Source organism: Coregonus clupeaformis, chromosome 36 (genome assembly GCF_020615455.1).
Source record: "Coregonus clupeaformis isolate EN_2021a chromosome 36, ASM2061545v1, whole genome shotgun sequence".
Lineage (NCBI taxonomy): Eukaryota > Metazoa > Chordata > Actinopteri > Salmoniformes > Salmonidae > Coregonus > Coregonus clupeaformis.
Window position 1 is genome coordinate 33,790,893 of NC_059227.1, and position 24,507 is coordinate 33,815,399.

At 48.5% G+C, this 24,507-nt stretch overlaps 1 protein-coding gene across 1 annotated transcript in view; it reads right to left on the reverse strand.

The window, feature by feature from the left end:
- Positions 1-4,373: 4,373 nt before the first annotated feature.
- The window catches only part of lpgat1 (lysophosphatidylglycerol acyltransferase 1), an 84,353-nt gene continuing 64,219 nt past the window's right edge, over positions 4,374-24,507 (reverse strand). Inside the window, exons 6-8 of the mRNA XM_041864734.2 lie at positions 20,778-20,904; positions 5,444-5,550; positions 4,374-5,149 (exon numbers count right to left, since the gene is read on the reverse strand). Of these exons, the coding sequence (XP_041720668.1) occupies positions 4,998-5,149; positions 5,444-5,550; positions 20,778-20,904 (386 nt within the window). The 3' untranslated portion in view covers positions 4,374-4,997. The remainder of the gene's footprint in view (positions 5,150-5,443; positions 5,551-20,777; positions 20,905-24,507) is intronic.

Genomic DNA, 24,507 nt, shown 5'->3' on the forward strand with positions numbered 1-24,507 from the left:
TGCAGTCTGTGTGCAGTCAAGAACATACCGGTACATGTGTTTGTTTCTACACTGATGTGTTCACATTAGCTCCTGGGTGAAGTTTCCCTCAAGGTACAGATCTAGGATAAGCTTCCTCTCCCCTAATCCTAACCTTAACCATTAGTGGGGGAAATGCAAAACTGAACCAAGATCAGCATCTAGGGCAGGGTTGGGCAACTTTGATGGGGTGGGGGCCACAAAAAAACACATTATTCATCATGAGGGGCCACAGTGGCTCGTGGGTCTGCGTACCCACATCAAATATATACTGTGTGTGTATATATATATATATATATATATATATATATATTATTTATTTTTTTGGTTGGGGCCGGCTGCCAGTTGCCCATCCCTGGTCTAGGGGCAACTTCATCATACACCTTTCACATCACATGTGTAAAACAGAAAATAACTAGGCCTTCAGAGAAGAATATGTATGGGATTGTTGTAAATGTAGATTATTAGTATTAACTCTGCAGTCTCTGGCCTACACTGCAGCTCTGACACGTGAAGAAAGAAGATCCCTGGTCTGACTCTGGTCCTCCCTCTCAGCCGTTTGGTATGGAGATGGTGTGAATCCCAGATTAGTCGTTTTGCAGGTCAGCAGGGTCCTTATAGTCTCTCCTGTGCATCTTTAATCCCATTTTCCAGCTCACTTCCCAGTGCCTAGGCCCTGGCTCCCCATTGGCTGCCTGCAGCCATGTGGCTCTCGCAGAGACCCGGCCCCCCGCCTCCTCCCTTCCCCCAGCACTCCAGCTGCTATGGCGATGACATGCCAGGCTGCCCTTGCTCTAGTTCCCCGCTTATCATCCTATACATGATGTAACATTTTACTACATCTGCCAGTCAGAAGGCTTAGTTTAACAAGTGGCCACAAGGCCTCTCATTAATGACCTCGCCCCATAGTGCTTTATGCCTACCTGGCAACACATACATGCAACAATCTTAGTAATTCAGTCCTGTGCCAAATGATAGGCCAAGAAGGATAAAGAGAAGCCTGCAGTGACAGATACTCTGTGTAGATAGAGCAAGTGTCTGTTCAGAAGGGTACAAAAAGTGACATTTTCAGATATAAATGCATTTTGTAGAACAGGCATGATATTCTGTAATGCAGAATTGGACATAAAAATGTAATTAATAAAGCTGACTGACACTATCTGCAATGTTCTATAACGTGAATACACACCAGGAAGAAACATGGTGGCGGCATTCACTCACTTCCTCTAACATGGGCTGTGTTCCATATGGCACAGTGTAGCAAAACGTTTTGGAACGGGAAATGAAAATCTATGAACGAGTTTCGTTAGTGCCTCCCCGGTTTGAAGGCTTTTCTTCCTACTGAACACAACCCGTTTCACAGCTGAAAGAGGATCTGTAATGTAAACCGTTGGCTCTCTGTTGCCAAATGACAGACGCCACGGTTAAACAAAGAGCATAGACCAAAAGCGAGGACAGGCTTTAGTTACCTGGAGACCACCCTGCGGCAACGGCATCGCAATCAGTGCCTATGTCAATAGAAAATGAAGAAAGAAGCATGATGCAATCAGGGCACCATAAATCACTATTTCTTGTGCTGGTTTTAGGTGTGGTAGACAGGGATTTGCTTACCCATACCACTCCAAGACATGGATAAAAAAAAAATACATTGTGAAGGAGTTTGATTGACAAATGTTATGCTCCTGTTGTGTTATTTTTCATTCTTACCTCACCTTGAGACATGGCTGAGCTGCAATAGTTTTTCTTCAAATTAAGGAGTGGGCCACTCAGCAAGGAAGAAAAATGTTCAATCAGGTCTCAATAGCTCACAAGTATATCACACATTCTATGACAGTGACATAGTGCAATTCACCCCCTACATTCTCAGTATATTAGTGAGATAATGGCTCTTATTAAAATGTCTTTTTTATTTTTAAACATAAAGCTCTAACCGAAGTTAATGTGTCATCTGAAATGGAAGGGGTGCGTCTGACACCTCAATAACCAACATTTGTGTAGTACATCAAACACTGAGTACATGAGGCAGAGGAAAAATCAGACAAGCTTTCAGGATCTTTATGACCATCAGTTTTATTCCAGCACAAGTTCTTTGTGTTGTAAAATGGCTGTGTAGCTAGGAAGAAAGGGAGGAGTACAAAATGGAAAATTACAGTTTCTAGTATCGTTTGTTAAAATTCCTAATTTGTAATTTTTTTCTTTCCTAAAATCATATCTAGGAAATAAATATGATTTTTCCCTGCCTTTCTTTGGAGACAGTAAAAAAGAAAGAAAAGATGAAGCTTCAATTTCTGTCACTCTCTCACATTGAAAGGCAATCTCACTCACGGGACCGGCACAAAGATGGCCGCTAAAAATGTACGGCCCAAATGGACTCCTTATCTCCCGAAGCAGCCAGCCTTCTGCCTTTCATACACAGCCTGTTACTGAACAGTATTATCCACAGTTTAAGAGGTAAGTCATGACTAAAATGCATTCCGTTTGCATTCCTTAGACATCATGATTTTAGCTGTTCATCTAAAGTGTAAATACTTCTTAGGTGTGTTTTTTAAATTATTATTTTTTAGATAAAAAAACCATGGTCTTAATAAAACAACTTTTGGGAGAGAATTGCTGCATCATTGCTGGGCTGTGTCTGAATTCCCCTCCAATGTGAAGAGTGATTTCTTCCTGGATGGCCTAGTTTCAAATCAAAAACTTGATGCCCTACCACTAGACAGACACCTTCTTGGTACCCCAATAAGATCTAAAAGGTCTAGATAGAGATCAGTAAATTGGCAGTATCTCCACCAAGCCCTTTAATAAGCTAGGTGGGAGATTTGCCATACTGCATACATCAATAAAGTCCTTTGTACATCTTCAAGTGGGAATCAGCCTGTGCCTAGGGGGAGGGGCTACGGATTGGTTCGAACCAATGTCCCCGTCCCCTTGTTACTTCCACCAATCCTAGGCCCTGGCCCAACCACTTCAGAGCTGTGATTATGTCAAGAAAGGTAGAAAGGAAAGGATGCGTTTCTGAAGTATTCCAACAGGGCCATATGTGTATCAATGAGCAGTGTGACAGTGCAGGAGATGAGAGCCTGGCCGAGCTCTCTGGTTTCATGAAGCACACATGAATAACATCCAGGTCAGAGGTCAAACCAAAGGTCAAGGAACAGGGAAGTAACACAGAAGTGACTGGTCTTAAAAGCCTTGATTTTTCATCATCTTTTTTTCCCTTCTTTAAACATTTATGATATTTCAAAACTAAAAACAAATCAGAAATAGTACGGACCAAGAGAGAGATAACGTCAGTTGCAGTCCCTCACAACATTGAATTTCTTCCTCAGCTTCGTTATGTACAAGATTAAACATACCCATGACGTAAGGACAACAGTTCAAGTCATTTAAATATGAAATAAAATCTGATCACTAACAGTGATTTGCCGCTGAAACTCCGATATCGCAGAGCAGCGCGACATCAATTATTTATATATATATAAATAAGGGGGGGGCAACCGCACACACTCACTTAGGCAGGTTATGCTGTAAATTTACAGTAATGACACCTATGAGTGTGTAAGCCAAAATCTCAAATTTAGTATACCGAGCATTAGGGTAGCCCAGTCTATAAAAAGTATATTTTTCTTATGTCATTCCCCACCCCATGACACTAAGCATATGGCTTAAATATTTGTAAAACTACAGAATGGAGTCCAATGGGGGTAAATTCAGCTTTGTCCTCCTTTTTCAGTTTGGCTCGCTGAGACGTTCCTATATAGGCAGAGATCCACTCTGCTCTGTGTAGCTGCACCATCGCTCTGTGTGTGTGTGTACGAGTGAGGGAAGGAGGTGGAGAGAGGTGTCGAGGGAGTGTTAGGGGACTTCTTTTTCAGGGAGGATCGGATCAGAGTGCTGTCCCAATGTGCCATCAGTGTTCCGTCATCAGCATTTGGGCACTGTTCCTGGGTCATCATCCCCCCCGTTCCGGAACCAGCTACCTCCAACCACACGTTGTGGAAACAGTCCTAACCAGAGCCTGACATCGTCGCCAGAGTCCCTTTAGGCCCAGATGGAGGGCCGCTAGTGTAAACAAGAAGATTCCCCTTCAGTCAGCTCAGAATACTGTCTAAAACAGACAGAGTAAAGTCTCCAAGACTTCAACGTAGATAGACAGCAACAACAACAACAACAACAAATGCAATGGCCGTTGTTAAGGAGAGGGGCAAATAAAAAGAAACAAACAACAGCTACCATTCAGGAATATTTCCTGGAGTAGGAGAGGGGGGGGGGGTAGTAGGGATCCTTTTAGTGCAATGAAGGCCAGAGGAGAGGGGTCGACGTGGCAGTCTCTGATGGGGTACATACAACAGCCCCCCTCTCTCTGTAGGGTGGGCCAACCGCAGAATCAGCAGGCCTGGAGAGAGGTCCAACGGGGGGTAGGGGAGGGGGTTGGTTCACCCAAGGGTGGGGGTGGGTACGAGGGCAGACACGACGCACACTACCACACACTCGCACACTGTAAAACTACACCTAAAGACCAGGAAGAGAGTCCACTTGAAAACACCCTCAGTTTTAGTCCTGAGCCTCATTCTTGATTTGAGAGTAAAACTGGCCATGTGACTTTAATAATTGAAGTGTGTGAGGACGTGTGTAAACATAAAAAATGTGTGCGGGAGTGTGTGTGAGAAATGAGAGACCAACTAGATTGGGGCGTTTATATCCAAGAAGTAAGTGTGTGTAAATGATTAATGTTCAGAAGTATGGGCTTCAGTCAATCGTGTATGTCCGTCCTTGTCTGTGTGTGTAGGTATTCATGTATCCAAGGGGGAAAATAGCCTCCAACATAGTCATTTTTTATCAGTCCCTCACGCTTTTTGCAAAATGTACATTCATCCATCATAGGAGGAGGGATGGTGCCGGGGAGGGCGAGCCATCCACTGATCCAGAAGCAGTGCCAATAGGGTCTGGTCCACTTTTAAACTCCATCCACTTCAGCGCACTCAGAACAAACAGCAGTAGAAGTACTGGAGGACGGTGTACCACAGGTAGCCCGAGGCGAAGGCCAGGGATTGGATGACGCAGAGCTGCACGGGGTCGAGGGTCATCGCCCGGGATACGGCCTCCTTCTGGCCTTTCGGTGGAGGGAAGGCTCCTGTTGGGGGGGGGACACAGGAAGGAATACGGTCAGCGACATTGTGATCACACCTCAACGTGGACAGTCACTCCTCTATGAAGAGAGAATAGTGCTAGAGAGAGAGAGGGCAGAAATAGAGAGGGAGAAACAGAGAGAAAGGACGAGAGGCCAGAGAGAGAGAGAGGGCAGAAATATATAGAGAGAGGGCAGAAATATATAGAGAGAGGGCAGAAATATATAGAGAGAGAAGAAATAGAGAGAGAGAGAGAGAGAGAGAGAGAGAGAGAGAGAAAGAAAGCAGTGAATACTGACCTGTTTCGTAGAAGTGAGCCAGTAGATCCTCCTTCTCCACAAACCTCTGGTACAGCCAATCTGTCAGGGGCTTGGTCTCCACCGGAACCTCCTTTATGGGGTATACCCTGGGAGAGGAGGAGGGAATTATTACATTTAATTACATTGATTTAATATGTTCCTATATGTTTGCTTTGGCAATGTATGGGGTTACCCTTTCCATGCCCGTCTTTTGAATTGGAGAAATAGAGTGAAAAGGAGAGAGAGAGAGGAGAGAGAGAGAGAGAGAGAGAGAGAGAGAGAGAGAGAGAGAGAGAGAGAACAGCATTATTGAAGTTTCTTCTCAACGAAGGCTGGCTGCATTGATCTGTCTCAGAGGCAGCGGTCTGAGGGTGTCTTCCCACTCCCTGAGCTGAGTCTATCCCAGAGAAGTGTATCACAGCAGTGTGTGTCTGTGTGCACGTGTGTAAGCAGTACAAGCCTCAGCTCTTTCAGGAGACTTCATTAACAGACAGGCTAATCATGGTGACAGGAAATCCATCCCTGCCCTGCCTTGCCCCCGACTCTACAGAGATACAGACACAAACAGCAGTCCCAGCAAACAGAGAAATACTGCAAGGCAATAGGCTACCTCGCCTAGCTGGTTCCAGATCTTGTTTGTGCAGTCTTGCCAACTTGGCAAGTCAGCACAAACGTATCTGCGACCAGGCTAAACCTCACCTGCCCATATGAGAGAAACCACAAACTCGGTCACTTTATCAGGGCTAAAAACTGCTGGCTGCTGGTCAGTGCCGTGCCGTTTTTTTGCATTAGTCAGCTCCATTGTCACAGGCCCTGTGCAGAAACAGCCTGTACCACCAAGGCACTTCTGAGAGGATTGGATAGGTAGAAACAACATGGTAGTAGCTCCACCCAGCTTTCTGATAGGCTAGTTGTAATTCTGCCATAGTGCTTATACCATTCCAATCCTTTGAGATCCAAGGCTACAGTCTTGCTGAACAAGAGATGGCAGAAAGTAAACCAACTGCCTTCCAGGCTTCCCTTAACTACATCATGCTTTCAGATAAAAAAAAGTAAGATTCTCCCACTCATCTCCCACGACATGAATCCTTGAATATAACAGCTACACAACCCATCTACCACAATAGTACCAATAGTACGGCGGCAGGTAGCCTAGTGGTTAGAGCATTGGGCCAGTAACCGAAAGGTTGCTAGTTCGAATACCCAAGCCAACAAGGTGAAAAATCTATTGATGTGTCCTTTAGCAAGGCACTTAACCCTATTTTGCTCCAGCGGCGCTGTCCTGCTATGGCTGACCCTGTAAAACAACACATTTCACTGCACCTATCCGGTATATGTGTATTTTTTGTAACATTGACTGTACAGAATAGGACTATGACATTGTGAATCAGTAATAGGGAGGCTTGAAAGGGTCAATGTAGCTCTGGTCAAGGTCATTAGTGCATATTCCACCACTACTCCACTAATGGAGGAATGCGCACTAACACCCTGGACCACAGCTAGGGTCAATGATACTATGTGGGGTTCCCGTCTTGGCCAGCAGGTGGCCCCCACCCCCACCCCCAGCAGGTGGCCCCCACCCCCAGCAGGTGGCCCCCACCCCCACCCCCAGCAGGTGGACCCCAACCCCCCCCACCCCCAGCAGGTGGACCCCACCCCCACCCCCCAGCAGGTGGACCCCACCCCCACCCCCCCAGCAGGTGGACCCCACCCCCCACCCCCAGCAGGTGGACCCCAACCCCCACCCCCAGCAGGTGGACCCCACCCCCACCCCCAGCAGGTGGACCCCGCCCCACCCCCAGCAGGTGGACCCCAACCCCACCCCCAGCAGGTGGACCCCAACCCCCACCCCCAGCAGGTGGCCCCCAACCCCACCCCCAGCAGGTGGACCCCACCCCCCAGCAGGTGGACCCCAACCCCACCCCCCAGCAGGTGGACCCCACCCCCCACCCCCAGCAGGTGGACCCCACCCCCCAGCAGGTGGACCCCACCCCCCACCCCCAGCAGGTGGACCCCCAACCCCCACCCCCAGCAGGTGGACCCCACCCCCACCCCCCAGCAGGTGGACCCCAACCCCACCCCCAGCAGGTGGACCCCACCCCCAGCAGGTGGACCCCAACCCCACCCCCAGCAGGTGGACCCCAACCCCACCCCCAGCAGGTGGCCCCCAACCCCACCCCCAGCAGGTGGACCCCACCCCCAGCAGGTGGCCCCCACCCCCACCCCCAGCAGGTGGCCCCCAACCCCACCCCCAGCAGGTGGACCCCACCCCCCACCCCCCAGCAGGTGGACCCCAACCCCACCCCCAGCAGGTGGCCCCCAACCCCACCCCCCAGCAGGTGGACCCCACCCCCAGCAGGTGGCCCCCACCCCCCACCCCCCAGCAGGTGGCCCCCCACCCCCACCCCCCAGCAGGTGGACCCCACCCCCAGCAGGTGGACCCCAACCCCACCCCCCAGCAGGTGGACCCCAACCCCACCCCCCAGCAGGTGGACCCCACCCCCCAGCAGGTGGACCCCACCCCCACCCCCCAGCAGGTGGCCCCCAACCCCCACCCCCAGCAGGTGGACCCCACCCCCAGCAGGTGGACCCCAACCCCACCCCCAGCAGGTGGACCCCAACCCCACCCCCAGCAGGTGGCCCCCAACCCCACCCCCCAGCAGGTGGACCCCACCCCCAGCAGGTGGCCCCCACCCCCACCCCCCAGCAGGTGGCTCCCAACCCCACCCCCAGCAGGTGGACCCCACCCCCCACCCCCAGCAGGTGGACCCCAACCCCACCCCCAGCAGGTGGCCCCCAACCCCACCCCCCAGCAGGTGGACCCCACCCCCAGCAGGTGGCCCCCACCCCCACCCCCAGCAGGTGGCCCCCACCCCCACCCCCAGCAGGTGGCCCCCAACCCCCACCCCCAGCCGGTTTTTTGAGTTTTTCATTGCAAAATGTTTGCGACAGCGTGCCCTACTGAACACGCACCAGCTACAGAACACTGAAGAGTTGACTAGAAAACACACTGACAATGAAACATGGTTTCTTAAAATCATTCCTCTGCTTTTGAATTGATCCACATCTAGTCAACAGTGGATCATGAATCAGAAACCGTCTAATCCTAACTACAGTGTGCGTCCCAAATGGCACACAGAGCTGACCAAAGGTAGTGCATTATATAGGGCAGGGGTGTCAAACTCATTCCATGGAGGGCCTAGTGTCTGCAGGTTTTAGTTTATTAAGACCTAGAAAACCAGGTGTGAGGAGTTCCTTACTAATTAGTGACCTTAATTCATCAATCAAGTACAAGGGAGGATCAAAGACCCACAGACACTCGGCCCTCCGTGGAATGAGTTTGACCCCTGTGATATAGGGAACAAGGTGCCATTTGGGATGCAACCATACTTGAGAACCAAGCCCACCCAGCCATGGTTCCACACACATACCTGTTTTAGTGTGGCGTGCCTACTGCCTATTTATTACTACGGTTCTCTCCGGTCCCAGTGTAAGAAGATCGCCCAGTAATCCTACAGCCTAGTGAGAGGAAAGGGAAGCTAGCTGGCTTAGGCCACTTAATGGGCGGTTTGGGCTTCAGTAAATAGGGGTCACTGCCCTGAGCTTTCCTCTGGCTAAAATATCCATCCAGGTTAATCAGGGGACAGGGGGCCAGAGTGGAGGAGGATCCAGGTTAATCAGGGGGCAGGGGCCAGAGTGGAGGAGGATCCAGGTTAATCAGGGGACCAGAGTGGAGGAGGATCCAGGTTAATCAGGGGACAGGGGGCCAGAGTGGAGGAGGATCCAGGTTAATCAGGAGACAGGGGGCCAGAGTGGAGGAGGATCCAGGTTAATCAGGAGACAGGGGGCCCAGAGTGGAGGAGGATCCAGGTTAATCAGGGGACAGGGGGCCAGAGTGGAGGAGGATCCAGGTTAATCAGGGGACAGGGGGCCAGAGTGGAGGAGGATCCAGGTTAATCAGGAGACAGGGGGCCCAGAGTGGAGGAGGATCCAGGTTAATCAGGGAGACAGGGGGCCAGAGTGGAGGAGGATCCAGGTTAATCAGGAGACAGGGGGCCAGAGTGGAAGGAGGATCCAGGTTAATCAGGGCCAGGGGGGCCAGAGTGGAGGAGGATCCAGGTTAATCAGGGACAGGGGGCCGAGGGAGGAGGATCCAGGTTAATCAGGGGACAGGGGGCCAGAGTGGAGGAGGATCCAGGTTAATCAGGGACAGGGGGCCCGAGTGGAGGAGGATCCAGGTTAATCAGGAGACAGGGGGCCAGAGTGGAGGAGGATCCAGGTTAATCAGGAGACAGGGGGCCAGAGTGGAGGAGGATCCAGGTTAATCAGGGGCCAGGGGCCAGAGTGGAGGAGGATCCAGGTTAATCAGGGGACAGGGGGCCAGAGTGGAGGAGGATCCAGGTTAATCAGGAGACAGGGGCCAGAGTGGAGGAGGATCCAGGTTAATCAGGAGACAGGGGGCCAGGTGGAGGAGGATCCAGGTTAATCAGGGGACAGAAATGGAGGAGGATCCAGGTTAATCAGGAGACAGGGGCGCCAGAGTGGAGGAGGATCCAGGTTATTCAGGAGACAGGGGCCAGAGTGGAGGAGGATCCAGGTTAATCAGGAGACAGGGGGCCAGAGTGGAGGAGGATCCAGGTTAATCAGGGGCCAGGGGGCCAGAGTGGAGGAGGATCCAGGTTAATCAGGGGACAGGGGGCCAGAGTGGAGGAGGATCCAGGTTAATCAGAGACAGGGGGCCAGGGGAGTGGAGGAGGATCCAGGTTAATCAGGAGACAGGGGGCCAGGGAGTGGAGGAGGATCCAGGTTAATCAGGGCGCCAGGGGCCCAGAGTGGAGGAGGATCCAGGTTAATCAGGGGACAGGGGGCCAGAGTGGAGGGAGGATCCAGGTTAATCAGGGAGACAGGGGCCCGGAGTGGAGGAGGATCCAGGTTAATCAGGGGACAGGGGCCCAGAGTGGAGGAAGATCCAGGTTAATCAGGGACAGGGGCCCAGAGTGGAGGAGGATCCAGGTTAATCAGGGGCAGGGGGGCCAGAGTGGAGGAGGATCCAGGTTAATCAGGAGACAGGGGCCAGAGTGGAGGAGGATCCAGGTTAATCAGGAGACAGGGGGCCAGAGTGGAGGAGGATCCAGGTTAATCAGGAGACAGGGGGCCAGAGTGGAGGAGGATCCAGGTTAATCAGGAGACAGGGGGCCAGAGTGGAGGAGGATCCAGGTTAATCAGGAGACAGGGGGCCAGAGTGGAGGAGGATCCAGGTTAATCAGGAGACAGGGGGCCAGAGTGGAGGAGGATCCAGGTTAATCAGGGGACAGGGGGCCAGAGTGGAGGAGGATCCTAGGTTAATCAAATGGTAGACTGGCATGAGATCACCCCTCTCTTATCCATTATAGGCAGGGAAGTGGTCTATGCGTGGGCAATAAAACAACTATACTGAACAAAAATATAAACGCATCATGCAACAATTTCAACAATTTTACTGAGTTACAGTTCAGTCAACTTAAATAAATTTATTAGGCCCTAATCTATGGATTTCACATGACTGGGGAGCCTGGTCCAGCCAATCAGAATACGTTTTTCCCCACAAAATTGCTTTATTACAGACAGAAATACTCCTCCGTTTCATCAGCTGTCCGGGTGGCTGGTCTCAGACGATCCTGCAGGTGAAGAAGCAGGATGTGGAGGTCCTGGCCTGGCGTGGAGAAATGCTCACTAACAGGGATGTATATAAATCTGTGTGCAACATTTGAGAGAAAGAAGCTTTTTGTGTGTATGGAACATTTCTGGGATATTTTATTTCAGCTCATGAAAAATGGAACCAACACTTTACATGTTGCGTTTATATTTTTGTTCAGAATAGTTAGACAGCCTGACCTGAGAGAGAAACACAATATTTATCTCTGTGTGTGTGTGCGCGCCACTGTGGATTCCTTTTTAAGGGAGTGGAATCCTAATCGCCATTCCATATTTTTTGTTTATTGGGATAGGCGGACAAGAAAGAGAGAAGGAAAAATAGAAGTAGACATAAACAGGGGATTAGATCCCATGCTAACACGTATGGAATACGCACTTCAGGCTGTGATTTTAACTGCTAGACCCGCCCCAGGCACAAAAGGATGAAGTTAGCACTCCAATAACACCTTTAGCCATAGAGGCTGTATAGTCTTCATACAGAGTCAAATGGGGTAGCCTGCAGCCATACTTAACCTTGCACATAAACCTTTGACCGCTAACTGTGGAGCGATACATTGGTTACATGCACACAATAATACGATTATTGTGGATAGTCCAATTAATATAATAGTTTGTTTAAAACGTTAACATGCTTTGCAAGAATAACTTTTTCTCTAATAATCCTGGACACATCTGAAATCAGGCTACCAAATGTGACTTTTGATAAATACAGAAAATAAACCGTTCTACCACAGGGACCATATTATATTTCGGACATATACAGTTTGTAAGTGAAAAATATTCATAAGATGCATACATTCAGTTTTTCTGAACTCACTTCACTTGCGCTATCAGTGCTGGCACATGCACAGATCAATCAATAAAAAAAAGATTCCTCAGAAAACCAGGCGTTTTAATTGACATATAGTGGGAAACAAGTGCCCAGAACTACCTGAACCTGGTCATCAGACTCTGAAGAGAGCTGGGACCACAGTCTCAAAGAAAACCATTAGTAACACACTACACCGTCATGGATTAAAATCCTGCAGCGCACGCAAGTCCCCTGCTCAAGCCAGCGCATGTCCAGGCCCGTCTGAAGTTTGCCAATGTCCATCTGGATGATCCAGAGGAGGAATGGGAGAAGGTCATGTGGTCTGATGAGACAAAAATATAGCTTTTTGGTCTAAACTCCACTCGCCGTGTTTGGAGGAAGAAGAAGGATGAGTACAACCCCAAGAACACCATCCCAACCGTGAAGCATGGAGGTGGAAACATCATTCTTTGGGGATGCTTTTCTGCAAAGGGGACAGGACTGACTGCACCGTATTGAGGAGGATGGATGGGGCCATGTATCGCGAGATCTTGGCCAACAACCTCCTTCCTCAGTAAGAGCATTGAAGATGGGTCGTGGCTGGGTCTTCCAGCATGACAACGACCTGAAACACAGCCAGGGCAACTAAGAGTGGCTCTGTAAGAAGCATCTCAAGGTCCTGGAGTGGCCTAGCCAGTCTCAGACCTGAACCCAATAGAAAATCTTTGGAGGGAGCTGAAAGTCCGTTATTGCCCAGCGACAGCCCCAAAACCTGTAGGATCTGGAGAAGGTCTGTATGGAGGAGTGGGCCAAAATCCCTGCTGCAGTGTGTGCAAACCTGGTCAAGACCTACAGAAACGTTATGATCTCTGTAATTGCAAACAAAGGTTTCTTACCAAATATTAAGTTCTGCTTTTCTGATGTATCAAATACTTATGTCATGCAATAAAATGCAAATTATTTACTTAAAAAAATCATACAATGTGATTTTCTGGATTTTTGTTTTAGATTCCATCTCTCTACAGTTGAAGTGTACCTATGATAAAAATTACAGACCTCTACAATGCTTTAAGTAGGAAAACCTGCAAAATTGGCAGTGTATCAAATACTTGTTCTCCTCACTGTATGCTTACTTTGATTAGGAACTTATTCCGATTAAGACAAGCGGAGTAAGGTGTTTACATGACTAATGCCATACTCTGCGTACTGCCATAATCAGTTTAATATCTAATTATTAGTGTACATATAAACATATGGATTGCCTCCAATAGGGGTTGGGTGTCTGATGCACCTGGGTCATACACTGGAATTACTCAGGAGTGTTCAGTCAGCTTCACCTGTGTCTGTTTACTACTGTGTCGCCATGGCGATGCTAGTCCTCCAAGGAAACCAGTCCATAAGATGGTCATTTTCATTTTCATACTCCCAATAGAATAATAATCCCCACAGCCCTCATAATACACATCACCTGATTATACAGAAAGGTGGAGAGAAAGAGGAAACTGGGGAGAGAGAAATAGAGATGTAAAGGTGAGCTGGAGAGAGAAACAGATGACAGGGGGTTTTTCAATACAAAAAGGCACTTTAAAAAAGTGCAGAGAACAGGAACGATGCAACTTCCCCCCCAAAAATAGGGCTGCAAACTTCCTTACACACACACACACACACACACACACACACACACACACACACACACACACACACACACACACACACACACACACACACACACACACACACACACACACACACACACACACACACACACACCAGCAGTTGGACATGCACAGAGCAGCAGGAAAGAGAAAGGAAAGCACAGGAAAAAGCTGAAGGTAAATCCTTAGAGGAAGAAATCAACCTATTTAACAGCAATCCCCTTCCTCCACCTCTACACACCTACCGAGCTCCCACATCTGCCATTCAGATGTCACAATCTGGGAGATTGAGATTACAGAGAGTGAGAGAGAGCGAGAGATTAAGAAAAAATGCATAGTACCTAGTATCATCTAAAATTCCTTTCACTTTTTGTATTCTGAATCAGCGTGTAAAATGGAGGGACAAAACAATGTTTTTACCACACACACCCGATCAGATGACCTAAATAAATACAGCAGCCAATAGGTGTGTACAATTCCGAATACAGAGGAACTCCCCTATTGCCCAAACTAGGCCAGAAGATCTACCCCTATTTTCTAGTAGGCAGTTAGCAGCAACATATATTTAAAGATACTCCAACATTCCCAGATTACTTTTCAACGCACCCACCCAAATGCAGCCTCAGTCTCCTCAGAATCGGAAGGTTAATCCTCATCTTGACTTCGGTGCACCACAAGGCCTCCCTCTGCTAAACTCAGCAACATTCCCAACAGCCAGTGTCTCTCAGCCTCTCACAACAACCTGGGTTCGTGGAGCGGAGCTCCAGAGCCGCTTACCCTGCTGGGGAGGCTGATTGTGGCCACGGCCCAGCGGAAAGTCCTCTAGGTGGGGTAGGAGAGAGCGGCTTGTCTCCTGCCTCTCTCATTACTGGGCCTAATGAGTCTTTAGCCTGGCCCAGCAGTAGTGGAGAAAGGGGCCTCTGGGAGCCAGAGTGTAGGCTGGAGTGGCCATGGTTCACACAGATCACCCCGATGTCAGCCTCATAGCCCTCAGAGACCGGAGGAAGGTCTGTACTGGACTGGCTGGAGCACTGGGTCATGTTAATTCGAACCGAACGGACTGTGTGCTTGAACAAACACAACCTTGGATGCAGTGAACAGGGGAGAGAGAGAGAGAGAGAGAGAGAGAGAGAGAGAGAGAGAGAGAGAGAGAGAGAGAGAGAGAGAGAGAGAGAGAGAGAGAGAGAGAGAGAGAGAGAGAGAGAGAGAGACTCTAGAATGACAGGGCTGTAAAAAAAAGTCAACCCTTGATATAAATCATATAGAGATTATCGTGATGCCGTTGGAAAAGCAGACTAATCAAAGAGAAAGTCATACAAATATTATACGGTAAGCCATCCACCTTATGAGAGGCTGTCGGCGTGAGGAGGCTGGGGTCACCTCCACAGCTGAGCCTAGATAGGAGAGAGCTGAAGAGAAGTACATGCCAATTGTGCACTCCTGCCTTATTAATGTGTGTGTGTGTATGCACGCGCATACACACACACACACACACACACACACACACACACACACGTTTGTTTGGACTCTCATCAGTTCAGTAACATCAAAGGAGAAGCAGCTATGGCAACCTGAGGGGATCAACGCTGCAGAGGAATGGACTGAACTGAACTTGGCTGGGAGTGTGTGACAGAGTGGGAGTGAGTGTAGGTGTGAGTGTGAGAGTGAATGAGTGTGAGAGAGTGTGAGAGTGTGTGTGAGAGATCTCCTTTAATGAATAGCTGTAGAGTGGCAACAGAGACTGACAGAAACAGCTTTTTTAACAGACGGTGCCAGCCTTGGCCTTAGGGTTCACCCTACCCAAATGACAACCAGTGAGTAATCACTTCCTATGCAGTCCTAGCTTCTTATCTTAAAGAAACTAACAGTCTCCTGTTCAGCACTATACCTTTCATTGCAGGTGTGTCATGACGCAAGTTGACACACAAGGCTAGCGCAACTTTAATGGGTGTGGTTCCCAAATGGCACCCTATTCCCTATATAGTGCACTACTTTGGACCCTGGGCTCTGGCCAAAAATATTACACTATTTAGGGAATAGGGTGCCATTTGGGACACAGTTCATGTTTGGGTGGGGGATGGGAGTGGGGGAATTCCTAACAGCGCCACACCAACTGTAGGCTTCCGACTGAGGCCATTTCCCTACCTTTTAAGTAGCTGCTTTATGTTGCGTACAGCACTATCTGTGTAATTGCCATAAAGTAGGCTCAAAGTCCTCTCTGTCTGTACAGAAGTTAGGGTGTGTCCTCCATATTGCAGTCAGGGTGTGTCCTCCATATTGCAGTCAGGGGGGCTCCGTATTGAAGTTAGGGTGGGTCCATACCTCCGACTGGACAGTGTGTCACATGAATAGGGGTTACTATGGAGTCACAACATCTCAATGTCCCTACTTTGCTAATTAGCAGTAATCCATTAGTGGCACTCCAGGCCCCTTTTCACCTTATTTATCACGTGATTTACTTGACAAAAGCACATTTTAGTAGGTGGTGCAGGTATCCTCATTACATGGCATAAATGGGGCGGGGGGTCCTCAATTGCTTCTCTATTGTTCCAGCAAGCATGCAGGGGGAGTGGTTTTCACTATTTTGCTCAAACATGCATTTAACTCAGGAAATTGTTTTTCAACAGGGAAAGTTAAAAAATAGCTGGATGGATCCTTTTTAAAGGCCTTTAGAGTCTTCTGGAGTCGTCGTCTTTAATCAGAATGGCTAGAGAATGATAGGAATAGAAACTAGGGGTGTGAACATTTACAAAAAACTTTAGCTAAAACGAAATTGGGACATTAACGTTAAGAAAAAATCCATTAAAATCATTGTGCAGTTATCACAAAAATAACAGGTCCCGGTCATCGTCATCATACCTAACGCAACAATGCTGTAACGTTAGGAGAAATGCTTCTTTAAAATGATTTGCCACGGATATAAAGCGTTCCGAATGTCATCGTTGTTAAGTAGAAAACATGTCAGAGAAAGGCAAGCGACAGCAGCGAACAGCCTGCCCTGCCCCTATCGAGTCTGCTGCTACGCTGTGCTTTGAGCTGACCCAACGTTACAACATAGCGATTGGTGCTTTGGAAACATGCGGAAGTACAGACTGACTGCTGGGAACATGTCTACAACTTCATCAGCAAGTTGTCAAACTATTGTAATTAAGTGCCAAGTTACACACTGTTTATCAGTGCAGGGCCCAACATCCTTAGCTAGCTAGCTAAAATTCCATCCCTGTGTTTGTCAGTGAAGGTAGCTAGCAGCATGCAGGCTACAACAAGCTAAATCAGCTGATGAAGTCACTGGCGACCGATATATTTGCACATATTTTGTGCAGGAGTAGAGAGATGTTGTTTTTGTTTTTACAACTTTCTTACTGTCTATCAGAGTATGCGTCCGTGTCTGCCCCAGTGCCCGTGTTTCATAGCGAGTGAGTCATGCACAAGACAGGTCGCGGGAGAAAATGCTCGCAAATGGATTTTAGAATTTTGGAATATTGATACGTGTCAGTTGAGACGACGAGTGTACATCGTCTCAATGCTCATTTTGGCCAAAACACTTGCAAACTTGAGTGATCACTATCTATTGAACACACCAGCAAGTGGCCACGTGATAAAGGGCTTAGGGGCCAAGTGTTGGGTTTGAGATTCAGCCTATGACTGAGGTAAATAGAACTTCATTTCCCTCTAGCAGACATACCCAATAGGACCACCAATGCGAAATAGGACCATATTTTGAATTGTGCACATTTTAATGGTAGTTTAAACATTAAGAAAATTCAATTTTTGTCACATCCCTAATAGAAACTGCTGAGGGAAAGGACATACGGAACTTACTGTACACAGCAGAGGCAGAGACAGTGTGTGGGGGGAAAGTTACAGCAACCAGCCTCTGTCTAATTAATCAAATCAAATGTTTTTAATCATGCTTGGTAAACAACAGGTGTGGACACAGTGAAATGCTTACTTATGGGCCCTTCCCAACAATGCAGAGAAAGAAAAGAGAAATAATAGAAAAGTTAAAACACTTAATAATAAAAGTAATAATAGATACACCATGAGTAACGATAACTTGGCTATATACAAGGGGTACCAGTACTGAGACGATGTGCAGGGGTACGAGGTAATTGAGGTAGATATGTACATATAAAACTTGGAATAAAGTGACAGACAGTAAACAGTAGCATTACTGCAAAAAGGGTCAATGCAGATAAATAGTTAGTCTGGGTAGCTATGTTGTTAACTAACTATTTAGCAGTCTTATGACTTGAAGCTGTTCAGGGTCCTGTTGGTTCCAGACTTGGTGAATCGGTACCCCTTGCCATGCGGTAGCAGAGAGAACAGTCTATGACTTGGGTGGCTGGAGTCTGACAATTTTTAGGGCCTTCCTCTGACACCGCCTGGTATAAAGGTCGTGGATGGCAGGGAGCTCGGCCCCAGTGATGTCCTAGGCCGTCCACACTACCCTCTGCAGTGCCTTGCAGTCGGATGCCAAGCAGTTGTCATACCAAGCGGTGATGCAGCCAGTCAAGATGCTCTCAATGGTGCAGCTGTATAACTTCTTGAGGATATGAGGGCCCATGCCAAATATTTTCAGCCTTCTGAGGGAAAACAGGCGTTGTCGTGCTCTCTTCACGACTGTGTTGGTGTGTTTGGACCATGACAGATCCTTAGTGATGTGGACACAGAGGAAATTGAAGCTCTCGACCCGCTCCACTACAGACCCGTCAACGTGAATGGGGGCGTGCTCTGCCCTCCGTTTCCTGTAGTCAACAATCAGCTCCTTTGTCTTGCTGATGTTGAGGGAGAGGTTGTTGTCCTGGCACCACACTGCCAGGTCTCTGACCTCCTCCCTATAGGCCGTCTCATTGTCGTCAGTGATCAGGCCTACCACCGTCGTGTCATCGGCAAACTTAATGATAGTGTTGAAGTTGTGTGCAGCCACACAGTCGTGGGTGAACAGAGAGTACAGGAGAGGACTAAGCACGCACCCCTGAGAGTCCCCCATGTTGAGGGTCACCGTGGCAGATGTGTTGTTGCCGACCCTCACTACTTGGAGGCGTCCCATCAGGATGTCCAGGATCCAGTTGCAGAGGGAGATGTTCAGTCCCAGGGTCCTTAGCTTAGTGATGAGCTTGGAGGGCAATATGGTGTTGAACGCTGAGCTGTAGTCAATGAACAGCATTCTCACATAGGTGTTCCGTTTGTCCAGGTGGGAAAGGGCAGTGTGGAGTGCAATAGAGATTGCGTCATCTGTGGATTTGTTGGGGCGGTATGCGAATTGGAGTGGGTCCAGGGTGTTTGGAATGATGGTGTTAATGTGAGCTATGACCAGCCTTTCAAAGAATTTCATGGGTACAGATATGAGTGCTATGGGGCGATAGTCATTTAGACAGGTTAACATGACGTTCTTGGGCACAGGGACTATGGTGGTCTGCTTGAAACATGTAGGTATTACAGACTGGATCAGGGAGAGATTGAAAATGTCAGTGAAGACACTTGCCAGCTGGTCAGTGAATGCTCTGAGTACACGTCCTGGTAACCCGTCTGGCCCTGCTGCCTAGTGAATGTTAACCTGTTTAAAGGTCTTACTCACATCGGCAACAGAGAGCGTGATCACAGTCGTCCGGACCAGCTGGTGCTCTCACGCATAGTTCAGTGTTGCTTACCTCGAAGCGAGCATAGAAGGCATTTAGCTTGTCTGGTAGGCTTGCGTCACTGGGCAGCCCGCAGCTGGGTTTCCCTTTGTAATCTGTGATAGTTTGCAAGCCCTGCCACATCCAAAGAGCATCAGAGCCGGTGTAGTAGGATTCGATCTTAGTCCTGTATTGACGCTTTGCCTGTTTGATGGTTCGTCTGAGGGCGTAGCGGGATTTCTTATAAGCGTCCGGGTTAGTGTCCCGCTCCTTGAAAGCGGCAGCTTTAGCATTTAGCTCAGTGCGGATGTTGCCTGTAATCCATGGCTTCTGGTTGGGATGTGTACGTAAGGTCACTGTGGGGACGATGTCATCGATGCACTTATTAATGAAGCTGGTGACTGATGTGGTAAACTCCTCAATGCCATCGGATGAGTGCCGGAACATATTCCAGTCTGTGCTAGCGAAACAGTCCTGTAACTTAGCATCTGCCTCATTGTACCACTTCCGTATTGTGCGAGTCACTGGTACTTCCTGCTTTAGTTTTTGCTTGTAAGCAGGAATCAGGAGGATAGAGTTATGGCCAGATTTGCCAAATGGAGGGCGAGGGAGAGCATTGTATGAGTCTCTGTGTGCGGAGTAAAGGTGATCTAGAGTTTTTTAGCCTCGAGTTGCACAGGTGACATGCTGGTAGAAATGAGGTGAAACGGATTTCAGTTTTCCTGCATTAAAATCACTGGCCACTTGGAGCACCGCCAGTGGATGAGCGTTTTCCTGTTTACTTATGGCCCTGTACAGCTTGTTGAGTGTGGTCTTAGTGCCACCATTGGTCTGTGGTGGTAAATAGACAGCTACGGAAAATATAGATGAAAACTGTCTTGGTAAATAGCTTATCATGAGGTATTCTAACTCAGGCGAGCAGAACCTTGATACTTCCTTAATATTAGAGATAAAACCAGCTAGAATATTATCAATGTCCTTGTTCAGCTAAGTTTCCAAAAAACATAGGATATTACAGTTCTTCAGGTCCAGGTGATAGGATAGTCTCGAACGGAGCTCATCCAGTTTGTTCTCCAGTGATTGTACATTTGCTAATAGAACAGAGGTAGAGGTGGATTATTTACTTTCCGCCGTAGTTTCATCAGGGCACGTCGGCCTCTATATCGCCGTCTCATTTTCTTCTGAGTGTCGGGGATTAGGGTCTGGGGTGCCACCGATTCATTGAAGTAGAAATATTCATCCAAATCGAGGTTAGTGATCGCTGTTCTGAAGCTGTTTTCGGCCATAGGAAACGATGGCGGAAACATTATGTACAAACAAAACGTCCGCTATACATTCTTCCTCAGAATTAAAAGATCTGAATAACAACAAGAGCCTTGAGATATTCTTATTCCATTTTCTATGATGAAGAGGGCCAGACCAAGATATGGACCACAACCTGGCCGAGTTGGGTGAGCCCTAAAGCGAACACAACACAACCCAGCTTTGGATAGAGACTAAGAGAATGAGAAACAGAGAGAGGTACAGAGGGAGAGATAAAGAGAGGTGTCAATGTAGTTGGGGTCGGTCATTACCTGTAGTGTACATGTGTGACCGTGGGGGGTCTGTAGCCAAAGATCCACGTCTGGATGTCCATGGGCCTGGCTTTGGGGTACGCTATGGTCACGTCCACCACCCACTGTAGGCCTTTGGGTTTACTACCTGCACAGATGGAGAGAGAGTTAGGACATGAATGAGCATCATGGGCAGACAGTGAGGAAGATATAGACAGGGGAGAGAGGAGGGAGATGGGGAGAGAGGAGGGAGATGGGGAGACCGGGGCAGAGGGGAAGAGAGAGAAAGAGGGATGCCAGATGGAGGGATGCCAGATGGAGGGAGAGAGAGTAAGTGTCTCTCGGTCTCCCAACACTAAGGGGTGTGTGTGTGTATGTCTGTGCGTCCTCAGGCTGTGACAGAGAGGATGAGTGAGGCTGAGGGGGGTTGAAGCCATCAGGAGAGGAACGTCTGGCCCAGACACACAGGCCGTGTATGAAAATCTTACTAGCCGTCACGTCCTTGCTTCCTCCATCCTTGTTTCCTCAGTTCCTTTTCAAAGCCCATTGGAGGGGAGGATCCATGGTCCCTCCCTCAGATCTACTCCTCCAATGAGCTTAGAGAAATTGAGGAAACGAGGAGGCAAGGAGTTGAGGGTTAGTAAGCTTTTCAGACACAGAGCCATGGCGTCACAGAGAAAGGAATGTCCATGGCTCGCTTGAGTGGGTGGTTGGGTAGAGAGTGTGAGTGTGTGTGTGTGTGTGTGCGCAGGTGTGTGTGTGTGTGTTACAAAGACCAGATGGAGGAAGCAGGAAAACAACCTGAGGAGGAAAAAATGAAAAAGATTGTCAGCTTACTATAAATCACTCAGCACTTGGACAACTCTGCTGTTTCAAAACTTTAATTAACACAGACAGAATGAAAGGAGAGTGCTGATGCTGGCCAACAGAACACCTATCCCTGGATGGTTATTGTTGATGCTGGCCAACAGAACACCTATCCCTTTGTGGTTACTGTTGATGCCGGCCAACAGAACACCTATCCCTGGATGGTTATTGTTGATGCTGGCCAACAGAACACCTATCCCTGGGTGGTTATTGTTGATGCTTGCCAATAAAACACCTATCCCTGGGTGGTTATTGTTGATGCTGGCCAACAGAACACCTATCCATGGGTGGTTATTGTTGATGCTGGCCAACAGAACACCTATCCCTGGGTTATTGTTGATGCTGGCCAACAGAACACCTATTTCTGGGTGGTTATTGTTGATGCTGGCCAACAGACCACCTACAGTGAGGGAAAAAAGTATTTGATCCCCTGCTGATTTTGTAAGTTTGCCCACTGACAAAGACATTATCAGTCTATAATTTTAATGGTAGGTTTATTTGAACAGTGAGAGACAGAATATCAACAAAAAAATCCAGAAAAACGAATGTCAAAAATGTTATAAATTGATTTGCATTTTAATGAGGGAAATAAGTATTTGACCCCTCTGCAAAACATGACTTAGTACTTGGAGGCAAAACCCTTGATGCGGTGAAGTTGTCCTGTCCCCTTAGCAGAAAAACACACCCAAAGCATAATGTTTCCACCTCCATGTTTGACGGTGGGGATGGTGTTCTTGGGGTCATAGGCAGCATTCCTCCTCCTCCAAACACGGCGAGTTGAGTTGATGCCAAAGATCATTCAGATGTTCATTGGCAAACTTCAGACGGGCCTTTATATGTGCTTTCTTGAGCAGGGGGATCTTGTGGGCGCTGCAGGATTTCAGTCCTTCACGGCGTAGTGTGTTACCAATTGTTTTCTTGGTGACTATGGTCCCAGCTGCCTTGAGATCATTGACAAGATCCTCCTGTGTAGTTCTGGGCTGATTCCTCACCGTTCTCATGATCATTGCAACTCCACGAGGTGAGATCTTGCATGAAGCCCCAGGCCGAGGGAGATTGACAGTCTTTTGTGTTTCTTCCATTTGCGAATAATCGCACCAACTGTTGTCACCTTCTCACCAAGCTGCTTGGCGATGGTCTTGTAGCCCATTCCAGCCTTGTGTAGGTCTACAATCTTGTCCCTGACATCCTTGGAGAGTTCTTTGGTCTTGGCCATGGTGGAGAGTTTGGAATCTGATTGATTGATTGCTTCTGTGGACAGGTGTCTTTTATACAGGTAACAAGCTGAGATTAGGAGCACTCCCTTTAAGTGTGTGCTCCTAATCTCAGCTCGTTACCTGTATAAAAGACACATGGGAGCCAGAAATCTGTCTGATTGAGAGGGGGTCAAATACTTATTTCCCTCATTAAAATGAAAATCAATTTATAACATTTTTGACATGCGTTTCTCTGGATTTTTTTGTTGTTATTCTGTCTCTCACTGTTCAAATAAACCTACCATTAAAATTATAGACTGATCATTTCTTTGCCAGTGGGCAAACATACAAAATCAGCAGGGGAACAAATACTTTTTTCCCTCACTGTATCTCTGGGTGGGTCATGTTGATGCTGGCCAACAGATCACCTATCCATGGGTGGGTCATGTTGAAAATGGCCAACAGAACACCTATCCCTGGGTGGGTCATGTTGAAAATGGCCAACAGAACACCTATCCCTGCGTGGGCAATGTTGAACATTTTGAATCTGGCCAACAGTGTTCCCATCTCCAAGAGGGTAACAGGGATCTTGTTCTCGGCACAGTGAAAGCTGAGCAGGCGAGCTTGCAGCCAGATCCGAAACAGGAGTGGTGCCAAGCTATCACTACCTCTCTGTAATGCAGTGACAAACAATCCTGTAATGACAGCACAGCCACTCATTTGATACCACATTGGAGTAGCATGGCTGCTGTAAACAGTTACAGAGGGAGCATATACAGGGGGTACATCCCAAATGGCACCCTATTCCCTATATAGTGCACTACTTTAGACCAGGGCCCATAGGGAGTAGTGCACTAATAGGGGAAGTGGGATGCACACAGGGACAAAGGTCTCCCTGACAGTGAGGCTAGTCAGGCTATGCTCCTAACCAATCATTAGGTTCCTGGGTTTATGGACACCGGTGATTGGTCACTGGGCACGGGAAAATCCCATCCAAAGCTTACCAAAAACCAAACGCATAGCACCAAGCGAGTCATCAAATAACTGCCGAATTGCGTCGTCACCCTTGTTGCCATGTACCTTGTACAAGCGGCCATTAAGACGACAACGTTTCCCCTGCATTTCCATATCAGCCCGTTTAACGGCAGTTATCAGATTGGCGACCATGCTTCGGTTGAGTGGCTTGATTAGGCTGAACAGGCCAAGCCACCAGCGAGAAGCTTGGCAGTCATTGGCTCTGGGTTTACAGTCTCTGTCGTGTGACTGTCTTTCTTTACCCGGGTGACATCGAGGGGCCGATACACAGCGATGGTGGTGGTGGAGGAGGAGGCAGCGAGTTGTTTGGCCGATACACAGCGGTGGAGGAGGAGGCAGCGAGCTGTGTGGCCGATACACAGCGGTGGAGGAGGAGGAGGCAGCGAGCTGTATGGCTGATACAAAGCGGTGGAGGAGGAGGCAGCGAGCTGTGTGGCCGATACAAAGCGGTGGAGGAGGAGGAGAAGGCAGCGAGCTGTGTGGCCGATACACAGCGGTGGAGGAGGTGGAGGCAGCGAGCTGTGTGGCCGATACACTGTGGTGGTGGAGGAGGAGGAGGAGGCAGCGAGCTGTGTGGCCGATACACAGCAGTGGTGGAGGAGGCAGCGAGCTGTGTGGCCGATACACAGCGGTGGAGGAGGAGGCAGCGAGCT